Below are 15172 nucleotides of genomic sequence, written 5' to 3'. Positions count from 1 at the left end.
ATATAAGCGCACGGTAGGCAACTTGACAATGGCAGTGAAATTACATTGATTAACTTTTTCCCATTTCACTTTGAACAGAGTGTGGAATTAAAATTAATCGCATCAATTAAGCGGAGAAAACGTCAAAAATTCAAGTAGCGATAATAACAACAAATAAATAACTGGCATGCTGACAATGCGATTCTCATTCTTTTTGTTATTGTACACACTCCGATATACATATAGTATGCATATAAATTATATGAAACAAAGTGGCAACAACAATGGATGTAAAGCACAACGTTGTAAATAGAAAGTTTGTGCAAATAAATAACGATATAATCGTAATACCGTTGCGCATTGTGCGATAATCGCGGCTAAGTAATAGTTAATAAGGTAAAAGTGAGATAATATTTGCCATGAACAGTGCCAGATCTAAATATACATACACACATATGTACTATATGGCATCAACTGCGCATCTCCATTATGCTCTTGTGTCTTGTTTGCTTATTGTTTTTGTTTTTAGAACAATTAGGTATTCGCCTGTTCTATGTGACTCACTAGCCTGTTTCCGGAAGCTGACAGCTATTTTTTCAATAATAAAACAAGAATTTTTATGTTAGTATGCAGTTTAAAAATGACGTGTTGATAAAAATTGGTCGGCTAACAACTGCAATCAACCGCAATGTATACCTTTTATCACTGGCGTAGCTAGGGGGGGCGAGGGGGCCGTCGCCCCGAGCGCAACGTCTTGGGGGCGGCAAAACGATCTTCGCTGTTATATTCAGAAATATATTTCAACAAATTTTTTTACAAAATTTATTATAAAATATAAAGAGTTGTACGCTCACAATGTAATAATCTGAATAACATTGAAAAATATTAATTTTTACTCGAATACTGTACAGTCTTTGCAATTGTCTTATACTCGTATCTTTTGGCTTATATCTTTCTTAAAAATAGGGATAGAACTTAAAGATGCACTTTTCTAGCTTTGTCTAGCGACGTGTCACTCTCACAGTTACCCTGTGCTTTGAATGCAACAAATACTTTTATTTCTCCAAATTTTCAAAAAATGTATTTAAAAACTCCAATTCGGGCAAAAATTCCTGCAAATTGTGTCAAAAGTGTACAAGTTATAGGGCGAAAATGGGTTTTTTCTATGGCTTTTAATAAGATGTCTTGTAAATTTACTATCAATTTCCTCAAAACCGTATTGTGAGAATTTTGCAACTTCAGAATGTGCGTGGCTTCTGGTTCCTAAATTTTATATACTTAATATCGAAGATATTTTGTAAAAATTCACTTTTGTTCGAACCACCTCATGAAACTTGTAGGTAGGTAGATAAAGGGGGCGGCAGAACATCCTTGGCCCCGGGCGCCCGAAGTTGTAGCTACGCCACTGCCTTATATCCATTTTCATTGAAAATTTTGGATCTGATTAAGTGCACAGTTAATCCGGACTAACGCTGCCATCTGTGAAGGCTATAAGCTAAAATAACCGTTTGGTAAATGTTTGCGGAGGAATGAATAAATATAATACTTAAAATTTACTCATTAGAAAAAAGCTTTAGGATCTCTAAGTTATCAGTTTGTAATTTTTGCTGCTGTTGATAACCACACTAACACAGGGTTCTAAACGTTAGTATCAAAGTTGAAAGTGAAAATTTGTGACCACTTGAGTTGTTATCTCTAGTACCAAATAATGAGACTTCAACTGAAATGAGAATATTAATTAATAATAAAAATATGGGTTTTTGTGTTGTATTTTTTTATGTTCTGAAGTGTGTCAAAAATTAAAAAAAATCTTTTTTATAATCAGGTTTTACACTATTTCTGTTTCTTATATCAAAAATTACTTATCTCCTATAGATTTTCTTTATGTAAAAAGTACTGGCCTATAATAGTTTACGAATTAAACTTGAAAGGTTTTAATATCTTCGGCGAAAAGTTCAACCTATCTTAACAATTTTTGAGAGTTCGTAGTCGATAAAATTATACGTATTCCTATTCTTGTTAAGCTATCGAGTCTTGTTCAAGTTATAACTCAATTGAAGGTTGTCCAATCGAGACTTACAACATATTCATAGTATAAATCTTTTGAAAATTTCTATACACCTTTAAATAGCTCACTTTGAATGCTATAATAATTAATTATCTCTGAAAAGCGAAGCTATTTACCATACACTGTGCATAACGCGATTTATTTAAGGGGCTATACCAGCGTGGCACTTTCTAAAAAATTTTTGTTTTTATCTTTTCCACAGCTTATATTTCCAAAAATATCCTGTGAAATCGGCAAGGTCAAATAGTTTTTGAAGCGTTCTAAAGAGCGACCGCACGCAGGTATAAATGTATTTATATAATTGAAACTTTAAACGCGTTTTCCTCGAAATAAAATTTTTCAAAATTGCTGACATCATAACTCAACGAAAAATGGACCGATCGACTTCAAATTAAAATGTAATGTAAGTAATGTTGAAAAATTTACTATGCAATGACCTACGATCTTTTGATTTTTGTCAATTTGGCATTAAAAAAACGAACATTTTTTACCTAAAAAAACATTTTTTTTTTCAAAACTACGCCATTTTGTTAATTTTTTTATTTTTTCAAAAATCGTAAACCATTGTATAGGAAATACCTTTAGCTTTAATAACCTTTTTGAATTTATATGTTTCAGCTACCCATTCGGCCGGAATCATGTCAGCAGTTGAGTCCATTTAGTCATACATACGAGCACGAGACCCTCAGCTTTTAAGATAACAATCTGAAATTTTGCCTAGATCTTCCGCTCCCGGCAAACCTGCTCATTTGTTTGGAAACGCCAATAACGAACCACCAAAGGTATAGCTGCCATATAAACTGACCAATCAAAATCGCATCTTTGCTTGTAAAATTTTCTCATTTGTGAAGGGTATTTCAGCTTGAGTTTTTTGTTAAGTAAATTGCGTTGATGCCATTTAATTTGTTTATAGTTTAGTTGCAAATAAATAATAGAGCAAATGTGTTTACAAAAATGCTCAGGAATACATACATACATACATTTGTATATACTGTATTATAAAACACCCAATTTAACTAAGAATCGTCAGCGAAGATTACACCGGAACCGTTGGCTAGAACTTTCTATATACCACAGTACATATATATGTACCTATTAATAAGAATTGCAATCGAGTTCACAGCCAGGCCCCTCTAATTACAGCCAAAGCGGTATTTTATGAGAAAATTGTTTTAGGGTGGTACTTAAAAAGTCAAACGACTTGTTATATTCTCGCAACAATGTTGCTAAGGAGAGTATTATAGTTTTGTTCACATAACGGTTGTTTGTAAGTCCTAAAACTAAAAGAGTCAGATATAGGGTTATAAATACCAAAGTGATCAGGGCGACGAGTAGAGTCGAAATCCGGATGTCTGTCTGTCCGTCCGTCCGTGCAAGCTGTAACTTAAGTAAAAATTGAGATATCATGATGAAACTTGGTACACGTATTCCTGGCTGCATAAGAAGGTTAAGTTCGAAGATGGGCAAAATCGGCCCACTGCCACGCCCACAAAATCGCGGAACCGAAAACCTATAAAGTGTCATAACTAAGCCATAAATAAAGATATTAAAGTGAAATTTGGCACAAGGGATCGCATTAGGGAAGGGCATATTTGGACGTAATTTTTTTGGAAAAGTGGGCGTGGCCCCGCCCCCTACTAAGTTTTTTGTACGTATCTCGCAAACTACTATAGCTATGTCAACCAAACTCTACAGAGTCGTTTTCTTCAGGCATTTCCATATACAGTTCAAAAATGGAAGAAATCGGGTAATAACCATGCCGACCTCCCATACAAAGGTTATGTTGAAAATCACTAAAAGTGCGTTAACCGACTAACAAAAAACGTCAGAAACACTAAATTTTACGGAAGAAATGGCAAAAGGAAGCTGAACCCAGGCTTTTTTTAAAAATTGAAAATGGGCGTGGCGCCGCCCACTTATGGACCAAGAACCATATCTCAGGAACTACGTGACCGATTTCAGTGAAATTCGGTATATAATATTTTCTTAACACCCTGATGACATGTACGAAATATGGGTGAAATCCGTTTACAACCACGCCTTCTTTCAATATAACGCTATTTTGAATTCCATCTGATGCCTATTCTGTATAATACGAGTATATACATTAGGAACCAATGATAATAGCAAAATAAAACTTTACAAAAATACGGTATTTGAAAAATATGTAAATGACGTATAATGAAATCTCGATTATCACTTTATCATGCGAGAGTATAAAATGTTCGGTGACACCCGAACATAGCCCTTCCTTACTTGATTTTCTCATTCTTTCATTCGATTAGAAAAATACTCTTAAAGATGAGGGCACTGGCTCCGAATTTCTGTTATAAGTTTTAATCATTTCGACTCGTTGTTGGATCGTACATCTTTTCAAGATGAAATGGCACACTTTGCTGAAGAGAAATGCCAAAAAAGCGGGAAATTGAAAAACCCTATATAAGTAAATAGTTAAAGATAAGTGGGCACCTTACATGGTTAAAGATCTTATTATTATAAGGATACAAGCAAAGTTAAATTATTACATATTTTAGACTTTGTATTCATTACAATTACAACATATGTATATTGCTATTTCATACAGTATATGAAAAATATAATATGTTTTAATCTACAGTAGCGGACAATGAAATCGGGACCACTAAAAAATCATAGTTTTTCCTAATTATTTTAGTGGAATGTTTAAATTTTTTATTTTAAAACAATAATATATATTTACTACATTAGTATTAAGCGTATTTTTTTTGTTTGTATTAGAGAAATTCACAGTTTTAGTTTAAGGAAACATTAATCTATACAAAAACACTCTTTTTAGTATTTTGTCAAACCTCATTTGCTCTTCATAGCGGCTTTTAAGCGCTCGGGCATTGAATTTATGATTCCTTCTCCAATACCGTTATACCACGCTTCTTCGCGAATTCCAATTCTGCTAAATTCTTTGGTCTCTTCTGTGATACCTGAGCCCTCATTATAAACCAAGGGTACTCAATGGAATTGAGATCCGGACGGTTACCTAGCCACACCAAAGGCGAGACCACGATTTTGGATAAATAATTTTTCACCTTAATGAAATAAAAAAGGACAAGTATAAAATGTATAATTAAAATTATAGTAATATACTCTAGTTGTACAAAAAATTGATACTTACTATTTTGGCACGATGACAGGGCGCAGAGTCATCTTGAAAAATAAGGACATCTGCTCGTGAAAAATGATTTTCCATTGAAGGTATTAAATTTCTCTCAAGTATCTCCCGATACTGAGTCCCATTGACGGTTCCTTCTATTAGGGCAAGTTGCCCAAGGTCATGGTAGGAAAAGCAACCCTAGATCATTCGGCTGCCTCCCTGCTTAACAGTTCTTTGAACACATTCGTCCTTGAACCGCTCTTCAGTTCTCTTTCTCACGTAGGACATACCGTCGCTGCAAAAAGGTTAAATTTGGACTCATCTGAGAAGATTGATATTTCGCCAATCAATTTGAGTCCAATTTTGCTCTTCTTTTTCCAATCGTAAATGATTTTGAGGCATTGACGTAAATGATCATTGAGGTTAAAAGTGGTTTTTTGGCGGCCCGATGAGCGTTCAAACCAACCTCTTGAAGCCTTCGATGAACAGTTCTTGCGCTAACTTCCGTGCCGACATCTTCAAATAATTCGACTTTAATGGCCTCAGCAGTTCTAAAGCGATCCCTCAAGCTGATACGTTCTATCAGCCGATTTTCCTTAGAACTTGTCTTCTTCTTTGCTCCAGAACCAGTTTTTCTCTTAAGAGCCCTGGTTTTAACGCATTTTTTTAGAAATTCTCCGATGGGAGACTTGTCCCAACTCTATCACTAATTTTCCGAAAGGTCAGATTTTTTTTTCGCAAAATCAAAATATTACATTTTTGCAATTCGGACATTTTTTTTTTAATTTGGCATATTTAAGCTTTAACGAAGCACGAAATAAACTTTGAATTTATTAAAAAAAAAAATTAAAAGTTGTTATAAAACGTGTACAGAGCAAAAATTTATGTGAAAAGATAAGCCTTTTGGCAGAAAATTACGCTTGTCGGTTACAATCGTGCTTTAAATACAAACCGACAGGTTGTCCGGATTTCACAGTTCGCTACTGTACTACGCAAAACGAACTAATAAGAGATATTAAATTGTCTTTAATATAAAATACAGTTGAACTTCCATAACTCGAACTACATTAACTGTAAGTTCTCCACAACTCGAACTCTTAAATTGGCAACAGAAGTCAAATTGCATTCAAATTTCCTTGCATCACTCGAAGTCTCTAAATCGGAGTTTATTATGGATTATGGTGATTCGATTTATAGAAGTTGAACTGTATTTAAAAAACTTGTTAATACTTCTAGTATTTAGTTATTTAGTTTTTTTTTTTCCTTTGCTGATAAAAAATATTGTTGGAATTCTGTTCATTGGATGGAAACAAATACTTTTTCATTCCTTACAAAGAAATTTGAATTTTATATAACACGGTGTTATCACCCTCAAAACTCTCTGAAATATTTTCGTTAAGCATAGTTATGTTTTTGTTTAAAGAATTTGCTTTAAAATAGTTTAAGTACCACCCTAATGTATATACATACATTTTTCTATTGTTCTAGAAGCTGCTATCAAGTAAGCCGCTAGTATCATCATTTATAATCCAACTAGTCAGTGGTCAATTGTGTGCATGCAGGTGTGTTTGTATGTGTGTACCTAAAAATATGTGTACGTACATATGTGTATCTATGAATGGTTCCCTGCATAATAAGCCGGCGGCGGCGTATTGCATAAATTGTTGGTAATAATTACCGCATAACTGTCGTAACTCGCATTTTAAATTATGCAAAATATTTAAATGCACCTGATGTTAGCGCATACATATGTACTTTATTAGGTAAAAATGTTTACAGCTAAGTGCGGCGAGCAATAAAATTCGCCGGCCATTGCGCAGAAGCAAACATTTTTAATCGTTTTTGTATGAAACGTTTTGTTGTGTTGTTATAAAGAATATTACATTATTCTGTCGTCACGACTTTTGCACGTGAATACGCGAGAGCGAATGTTACAGCACAGACCCTAGTCTATATGTACAAATATATATGTATGTGAAGGTGAATGTGTCTATGTGTAGTTGTGCTGTGTTGTGGCGCTGTTTTATTGCGTTATTTGCCGGTGGTTACTTAGGAATGCGAGTCGTGTGGTTTGCGGCTGAATTGAGCTGGGATTTCCGATAATTTCAAAACTATTTACAGACAATAAAGTTGGGTTTGTAAACCGCGCTCATCTTGATTTTACATTTAATGCCGATTTAATTGACACTAATGGCTTAAACAAAGATTCGCAACGTACCAACGGTATGTATGTAGGCTTGGATTCCTATACTTGAAGCTTGCGCGCGTATTTAAGTAGACTCTATTTAAATTTTATTTGCTAAATTTGAGCAAAATATATTAGTTTATACTTCTGTTTAAGTAAGTAGCTATTATTGAGTACCTTATTGCAGTCAATAAGCCCTTAAAAACAATTTTTATTTCCACCTTAAAAAAAATTTCCTTCTCCATATAAACGAACTATTAAACAATTAGTTACTCATACGTAGCGTAACCCTTAAAAGATGAAAAAATCAGCAGCTGTTTGCATTCTTTCGCAGAATGGCTAACTTTCATATCTTGAACAGGGTCGATGCTGTTTGCCAAGGTGCAACATTCTGAAGGAAACGTGGAAGACCTTATAAAGTATATATATACTTTAGCTCACCTACAAGCGGAAGTTTTTTGGTTACTCAGAGGATACTGGAGCTAAAACGGGAAGTCGTCAGCCATATCTAAAAGAATCCTTTTTGGTCACTCCCAAGTGATTGCCGATCATAGAATTTTCCTCACTTGCGTGAGCTTCGACACATAACTCCATCCTCTAATCACGCGTCTGAAGAATAACAAAATGGCGCGAGCCGATGGATTGACGGCCGAACTATTCAACTATAGCAACAAAGAACTGATAAGAAGCATGCATCAGCTTCTTTGCTGAATATGGTGGGACGAAAGCGTTTACGATGATTAGAATCCACAAAAAGGGAGACCCCACAATCTGCGCCAACCACCGTGAAATAAGCCAGCTCAACATCGCACGTAAGGTTTTATCGAACGAACTGTGTGAAAGATTAAAGCCCACCGTCAACAAACTGATTGGACCTTAACAATGTGGTTTCAGGCCTGGAAGATCTGACTACATATTCACCAAGCTTTAAATTTTGAAAAAGAACCGTGAAAATGGGATCGATACCAAATCTTCGTCGACTTTAAAGTTGCTTTTGACATCACTAATAGAGGCTGCCTTTACGCCGTAGTAGTCGACGCAGTACCCGCCGGGGGAAGCAAAGGAAGAGGAAGACTTTCACTCCGTTGGAAATACCAGGTGGAGAAGGACCTGGCTACACTTGAAATCTGTAATTGGCGCCAAACAGTGAAAAAGAAGAACGACTGGCGCGTTGTTATGAACTCGGCTATAACCGCGTAAGCATTGTTTTCGCCAGTAAAGAGAAGTTCTTGGACCGCTTGAAGGACGAAATCGACGAAAAACAGCCGTATTTGAAGAAAAAGAAAGTGCTGTTTCACCAAGACAATGCACCCTGTTTCAAGTCAATGAAAACATCATTCTTCAAATCTGGTCCCCAGCTACTATTTCCTGTTCTCAAATCTCACAAGAAACTTTAGACTAATGAAGAGGTGGTCGGCAAAACTGAGGCCTTTGAAGCAAAGAATTAATCGTACATTATACAAAAATGGTATCGAAAAGTTGAAGCGTCGCTGTCATCAATGTATCAGCCTTGAAGGGATAAGAATTTTGAATAAGAAATCCAATTTTGCTCAAAAAAATTGTGTTTTACTATGGTAGGCAGGACATTTTTCATTTGACCTGTTATACGATTGCCTTCCAAGTGGCAGTCCCAAAGCTCTGAATACATTTCTGACAAGAAAGTCAAGTTATAAAAGTTCAAAACCAATTCTCACTCCATGTAACCATGTTGGAAACATTTATTTTAAAATTGAATTAAATGTTTATTAACTAAACCAACTAGAATTCTTTCTTAGCTCTAATTTACGTTTCCCCACTATTTTTCTTAGCATTTTTCTGCGGACTTTGATTTTGTTTTCTTTTCTGGTTTCTTTTCAGCTTTCTTTTCCGACTTTTTGTCCGGTTTTTTATCGGTCTTCTTCTCGGGTTTCTTTTCAGCCTTCTTGTCAGCCTTCTTGTCAGGTTTCTTTTCAGCTTTCTTGTCGGGCTTCTTTTCCGCTTTGCCTTTTTTAGCTGGTTTCGCTTGTTTCTTCTTATCCTTCGGCGCTTTCTTGGGTTTAGAACGGCGCGGTTTGTAATATCTAATATGAATTTACAAATACGTTAAACAGATGTTAGTTAATAAAGGTGTAACAGAATGCAGTGAAAATTTATAAAATACAAAGTTGTGCCGAATTAACCAAGTTAATTTTTTGACCGACTAATTTCAGGCAGAAAAGTTGAATGACAATTCGCTAAAGTGGCGTCACCACTTTACAGCGCCACGATCAACATAAACCTTGTGTTCTATCATTCGCAAGCAAACTCACCTCTCCGACTTGGGTATCGCCTTGTGACACATACAGGCATTCATCAAATGAAATACGCCCGAGCAAACGCTTAAGGCACCAGCAATCACCAAAAGGAATTGTGCATAAAACCCACAAAACGAAATGATTACCATTATAAGACTTACACCAATCAAAATGCACAAGACACCTATAATAAAGTTGAACATAACACCCTGTATTCAGAAAGAAATAGCGAACACGACAAACGTTTCATTGAATTTGTGGAACAAAGAAGTTAACAATGTACCTTACCAACGGATCAATACCCAACGTATGCAGTTTCGGCGTAAGTAGATAATAGTACAAATCGGGTATGAAAGCGGGAAATATGAACAGCAAAAATATGTAAACGGGTCCACTAACTTCATTGCCAAGCACACAGCTGGCCATGAATGTGCAATATAAAACTAAGCCAGTCGCTAATCCTTCCGTGATCTAAAGCAAAAGCCGAAAGCAAAAATGAATGCAGAATTTCCGGAGCTTTAGAAATTCATTTTTGGCTTACAGCATTTAGGAGGAAGAAAAATCTGCTCTTCTTGCGTTTCTTCCTATTTTGATCGATCCTTGTGGTTTTCATTATAAGTTATAGTTAAGTTTTCAAAACGCCGATGAAATGTTAAGAACTCAAAGAACGTTTATGATTTGTTGAAAAGAAGTACTTTTTGACTTTTTGGGATGTTTTGATATTTTTTACATTTCTAGTAATTCTATTTCTTTCCATGTGTCAAACCATGATTTATGCTTGAATCGATTTTACAACGAATTACCCGGTAGAAATTGCTTAGAAACATGATCTGTGTGAATCTATATGACATATAGTATATCGTTACGTAAAATGCAAAATAATGTAACATCACTTTTCATAAGTTTAAAGGCGAATTAAAAACGATATAATAGAAACCACTAATATTGAAACAAAATTTGAGTTTTGGTTATAATATGGTTATATATTGGTTATTATATACTCATTTTGAAACAAAATTAGAGTCTCTTCCAACACTATATGGTATGACAGAATGTGATGATGTGCAGCACTAGAGATATACGACTGCAACGACATCTATTGACAAAATACGAAAAGACCTTTTCGACTAACCAATATATTGGTTATTATATCTGACAACGATTTTCAATTTTTTTGTAATACGTTGTTTTGCATTTTAGGTGACGTGAACTATAGGATTTATATGATGAGCTTTTCGAACGGATTGATTGCATTATTACCAGCATTCATGGATCCAACCAACATGAACCGATTTGATATATAGACTTACATGAGCAAGTAATGCGAAGTGAAGAAGCAGTAATATACGAATTTGTTGTTCGAAATTTTCGCACCTTTTTTCTAAATTGGCTGCCAGAAACTAATTTTTGAATGAATCAGAATATACAAGAGACAATCGATTTGCTCAGTGTGAGTGCTAGAAAGTAGTTTCAATGGATCGGTTCAGCTTGAACGCCACTGATGTCGGGTTTCAACGAGAACCGTGGATTCTGTAAACCATTCAATAGGGTTACAACTAAGTAAAGACTTCTATAGGCTAGTCAAAAAAATCCAAAGTGGCTTAGGAACTGAAAATACCTTAAGGCAGGCATATATATATATATATAGGCATATAGAGATAAAGATTCCAACTTAACAAATTATGCAAATTAAGAACTCTTTTGGAATCTTGTGGAGCCGTGAATAACGACTACCTCCTCTAAGTACTGCAAGATCTTTATAAAATTTAGTTTCTGGTCACTTCACTATCTACACATATAGCCTTACTTCCAACACACTAGAAACACTAATTAATTAAAAGCAATATTCTGCCCATTTTTCCACATATTATAATATGCAAGGCTCGTAGATTACATATATAAACATTAGTCGCCAACATTTGCTTTAAAAATTTTTACTAAATAAAACTTCGCCTTCATCGAGATTCTCCTTGATAAACCATATGAATACCAGATGTACTATGCCAGCAATAAGTTCAATTACACCAACTACTAAAACTGTCGTCTGTTTCGGATTTCCACAACCCGTAACCGAGAGAAAGGCAAATATGCAGGCCAATACGCACACACAGAACATCACAATGTTATAGCAGCCGCCCTAGGGCAAAGAAAAATCGGCATAAAACAGGATAAGGAATATAACTGGCACTCACCAGTGCTGCATAGAATGGCTCCGATATTAGTATGCCCATGATGCAGTACAATATATCCGGTATAATGGGAATAAAGACTAAAAGACCTGACCACCACATGAATGTAGAGATCTCACGCGCTCCTATGCAGTCGGAGTCGGTCATGTCGTAGATGAGCGCACAAGCCACAATTTCAAGAATCTGCCGAGAAACGAAACATATTATTTTTTGTTTGGAACTCGATAAAGTGCGCGTAATACCCACGAAGCACACAACATAAAATGCCGTCGAGATGATGCAGCGTTGCAAATGCGTTAGGTTTAAAGGCATTTTGAATAACACAAACAAAAGTGGGTATTATCAAAAATAAAAGTTTTCTTACTCGCAAATAATTTTTCTTTCAATTGTCAGTGTTTTTGTTTTGATTCAGAAATCCGGCGATATAGTGTATGTGAGTAGAAACAAGTTAGAAAACCCGAGTGAGTTTTCAGCAATGTGTTTTTGTACGCAAATTGTAATATGTTATCGAAAAAATAAATACTCCTTTTTTACATGTAATATTCTGTGAAATGAGATAGTTTCAGTGGAAATAATACCTGTTTGCGTGAGATACTTGTATATCTGAAAAAGTCATTTCCGGCGTAAATAATGATCAATTATCGAACATCACTTCTGTCCATGCAGATATGCTAGGATCCCCTCTATGTCTATCTCGCTTTTTGAATGAAAGAATGGTTAAAGCTTTCCTCTATTCAGACGGCTAAGTAATACCAAACATCCCTAAAAGCTGCATTCGAAAACAATAAAGGTAGGTATTGTAATGTAAGGTTTCACTTGTCGGCCTCAGGAATCTGCATGGCAACAAGAAAACCCAAGAACTATTCTATATTGTGGTACTAACTAAGGCATTATGTATATTTAAGCGACAGAACACATTCACCTATAGGTTTGTGTAGTCCTTGGTCTGATTAAAATTCAGATTCACTCAGCTTAGGTAATCTCGACTGTCGAGGTAACAATATCTAAGGCAATTGCGATACAGTTTTTACTAAGATCTATCCAAACGTAGCTACAAATGTTCGGATGTTGTTATTTGAGGATACCTATATTGTGAATATGGCCATAAATATATTGTCGTTTAATTACAACAACAGATTTTATTGAATTTTTTCGCATCCAACTTCGCACTTAGTCACTTTACCGTTAAATATTTGAACAGCTGATATAGTAAGACTTGTTTCTAAAAATATTTCTTAAATTTTTTGGAGTAGTTTTTGTTCGGTGCCCTGTCGATCATGGAATATAGAAAACAGCATTCTCACATATTGTACTGTTTTACTATCGAAAGGGTCAAAATGCAGTTCAAGCACGGCAAAAAAAAATGCGATGTGTACGGAAGAGATATTTCAACCGAACGCCAGGTCTTATTGAAGCCGATGTGAATAAAATAAAGTCGATCATCGTATAGCAACTCTAGAGATTGTCTAGAGATTAACTTTGTCTAATGCGACCGTTCACAAGCACATGAAACGTCTAGGATTAATTTCGCAGCTTGACATAAGGGTTCCTCATGTTCTTACGGAACGAAATTTGCTTTGTCTCATTAACAACTGTGACTAATCAAACGTCAAAGATGATCCATTTATGAAACACATTGTTACTGTCGATGAAAAGTGAGTTGTTTACAAGAATGTAAAGCGCAAAAGGGTTATGGATGAACCAGTTCAAACCACTTCAAAGGCCGATATTCACCAAAAACAGATTATTTTGTCTGTTTGGTAGGATTGCAAAGATATTGTTTATTTTGAGCTTTTGCGCAACAATACCACGATTAATTCTGAAGGGTATTAGGAGCAGCTCGAGAAATTTAGTGATTCTTCTTCTTCTTCTTAATTGGCGTAGACACCGCTTACGCGATTATAGCCGAGTTAACAACAGCGCGCCAGTCGTTTCTTCTTTTCGCTACGTGGCGCCAATTGGATATTCCAAGCGAAGTCAGATCCTTCCAACGGAGTGGAGGTCTTCCTCTTCCTCTGCTTCCCCCGGCGGGTACTGCGTCGAATACTTTCAGAGCTGGAGTGTTTTCATCCATCCGGACAACATGACCCAGCCAGCGTAGCCGCTGTCTTTTAATTCGCTGAACTATGTCGATGTCGTCGTGGTTATCTCATTACAGCTCATCGTTCCATCGAATGCGATGTTCGCCTTGGCTGAAATGCGCAAAGGACCATAAATCTTTCGCAGAATTTTTCTCTCGAAAACTCGTAACGTCGACTCATCCCGGTTGTTGTCATCGCCCAAGCCTCTGCACCATACAGCAGGACGGGAATTATGAGCGACTTATAGTGTTTAGCTTTTGTTCGTCGAGAGGACTTTACTTTTCAATTGCCTACTCAGTCCGAAGTAGCACCTGTTGGCAAGAGCAATCCTGCGTTGGATTTCCAGGCTGACATTGTTGGTGGTGTTAATGCAACCCAGCATAAATAGACGAAATTATCTACAACTTCAAAGTTACTGACTGTCCCAACAGTGACGTGAGAGCCAAGTCGCGAGTGCGACGACTGTTTGTTTGATGACAGGAAGATATTTCGTTTTGCCCTCGTTCACTGCATCCAGATCCATTTTCGTCGCTTCATTGAACCAGCCTGGAGAAAGCAGAACTAACGGCGCGGAGGTTGAGGCCGATGATGTCGCAATATATCATCGGCATACGCCAACAGCTGTACACTCTTATAGAAGATAGTGCCTTCTCTATTTAGTTCTGCAGCTCGAACTACTTTCTCCAGAAGCAGGTTGAAGTCAGCACGATAAAGGGAGTCGCCTTGTATCTGAAACCTCTTGCTGGTATCGAACAGCTCGGAGAGGTCCTTCCTCCCGATCCTGGCGAGGAGCTTTTGGTGTTGCTCAACGTCAGTTTACTCAGCCGTGATTAGTTTTGCGGGGATACCAAATTCAGACATCGTGGCATAGAGGCAGCCACTCCTTTTCGTGCTGTCGAAGACAGCTTTGAAATCGACGAAGAGAGGTGGTGTGTGTCGATTCTTCTTTCACGGGTCTTTTCCAAGATTTGGCGCATGGTGAATATCTGGTCGGTTGTTGATTTTCCAGGTCTAAAGCCACACTGATAAGGTCCAATCAGTTTGTTGACGGTGGGCTTTAATCTTTCACTCAATACGCTCGATAGAACCTTATATGCGATGTTGAGGAGGCTAATCCCACGGTAGTTGGCGCAGATTGTGGAGTCTCCTTTTTTATGGATTGGGCATAGCACACTTAAATTCCAATCGTTGGGCATGCTTTCGTCCGACCATATTTTACAAAGAAGCTGATGCATGCTCCTTATCAGTTCTTCGCCGCCGTGTTTGAATA

At 36.5% G+C, this 15172-nt stretch overlaps 2 protein-coding genes across 4 annotated transcripts; both read right to left on the bottom strand.

Moving 5' to 3' along the window:
• Nucleotides 1-9163: 9163 nt before the first annotated feature.
• On the bottom strand, nucleotides 9164-10245 carry LOC120776075. The gene is made up of 4 exons (XM_040106544.1): nucleotides 10174-10245; nucleotides 9921-10103; nucleotides 9648-9841; nucleotides 9164-9419 (listed from the first exon to the last, which is right to left on the bottom strand). The coding sequence occupies exons 1-4, from the start codon at nucleotides 10243-10245 to the stop codon at nucleotides 9164-9166; spliced, it is 705 nt and encodes a 234-aa protein (XP_039962478.1).
• Nucleotides 10246-11491: 1246 nt separating this feature from the next.
• LOC120775828 lies at nucleotides 11492-12372 on the bottom strand. 3 transcript variants are annotated; one of them, XM_040106188.1, is made up of 3 exons: nucleotides 12068-12372; nucleotides 11825-12004; nucleotides 11492-11769 (listed from the first exon to the last, which is right to left on the bottom strand). In XM_040106188.1, the coding sequence occupies exons 1-3, from the start codon at nucleotides 12131-12133 to the stop codon at nucleotides 11557-11559; spliced, it is 459 nt and encodes a 152-aa protein (XP_039962122.1). In that variant the 5' UTR covers nucleotides 12134-12372; the 3' UTR covers nucleotides 11492-11556. The 3 variants fall into 3 exon arrangements, with proteins under 3 accessions (XP_039962122.1, XP_039962123.1, XP_039962121.1); XM_040106189.1 differs by having other exon boundaries at nucleotides 12064-12106; XM_040106187.1 differs by having other exon boundaries at nucleotides 11825-12372.
• Nucleotides 12373-15172: the final 2800 nt, after the last annotated feature.

The sequence above is a fragment of the Bactrocera tryoni genome, chromosome 4, assembly GCF_016617805.1.
Source record: "Bactrocera tryoni isolate S06 chromosome 4, CSIRO_BtryS06_freeze2, whole genome shotgun sequence".
Lineage (NCBI taxonomy): Eukaryota > Metazoa > Arthropoda > Insecta > Diptera > Tephritidae > Bactrocera > Bactrocera tryoni.
This window is presented reverse-complemented; position numbering and strand designations above follow the sequence as displayed.

What these genes read in the sequence shown, in the direction of transcription:
- LOC120776075 (XM_040106544.1), bottom strand. Translation starts at nt 10,245, where the DNA reads ATGAAAACCACAAGGATCGATCAAAATAGGAAGAAACGCAAGAAGAGC. An exon ending in TTTTCTTCCTCCTAAATGCT is followed by an intron (nt 10,104 to 10,173) that starts GTAAGCCAAAAA and finishes CTTTTGCTTTAG; the next exon opens with ATCACGGAAGGATTAGCGAC. An exon ending in GCGATACCCAAGTCGGAGAG is followed by an intron (nt 9,420 to 9,647) that starts GTGAGTTTGCTT and finishes AATTCATATTAG; the next exon opens with ATATTACAAACCGCGCCGTT.
- LOC120775828 (XM_040106187.1), bottom strand. Translation starts at nt 12,133, where the DNA reads ATGCCTTTAAACCTAACGCATTTGCAACGCTGCATCATCTCGACGGCA. An exon ending in AGCCATTCTATGCAGCACTG is followed by an intron (nt 11,770 to 11,824) that starts GTGAGTGCCAGT and finishes TCTTTGCCCTAG; the next exon opens with GGCGGCTGCTATAACATTGT.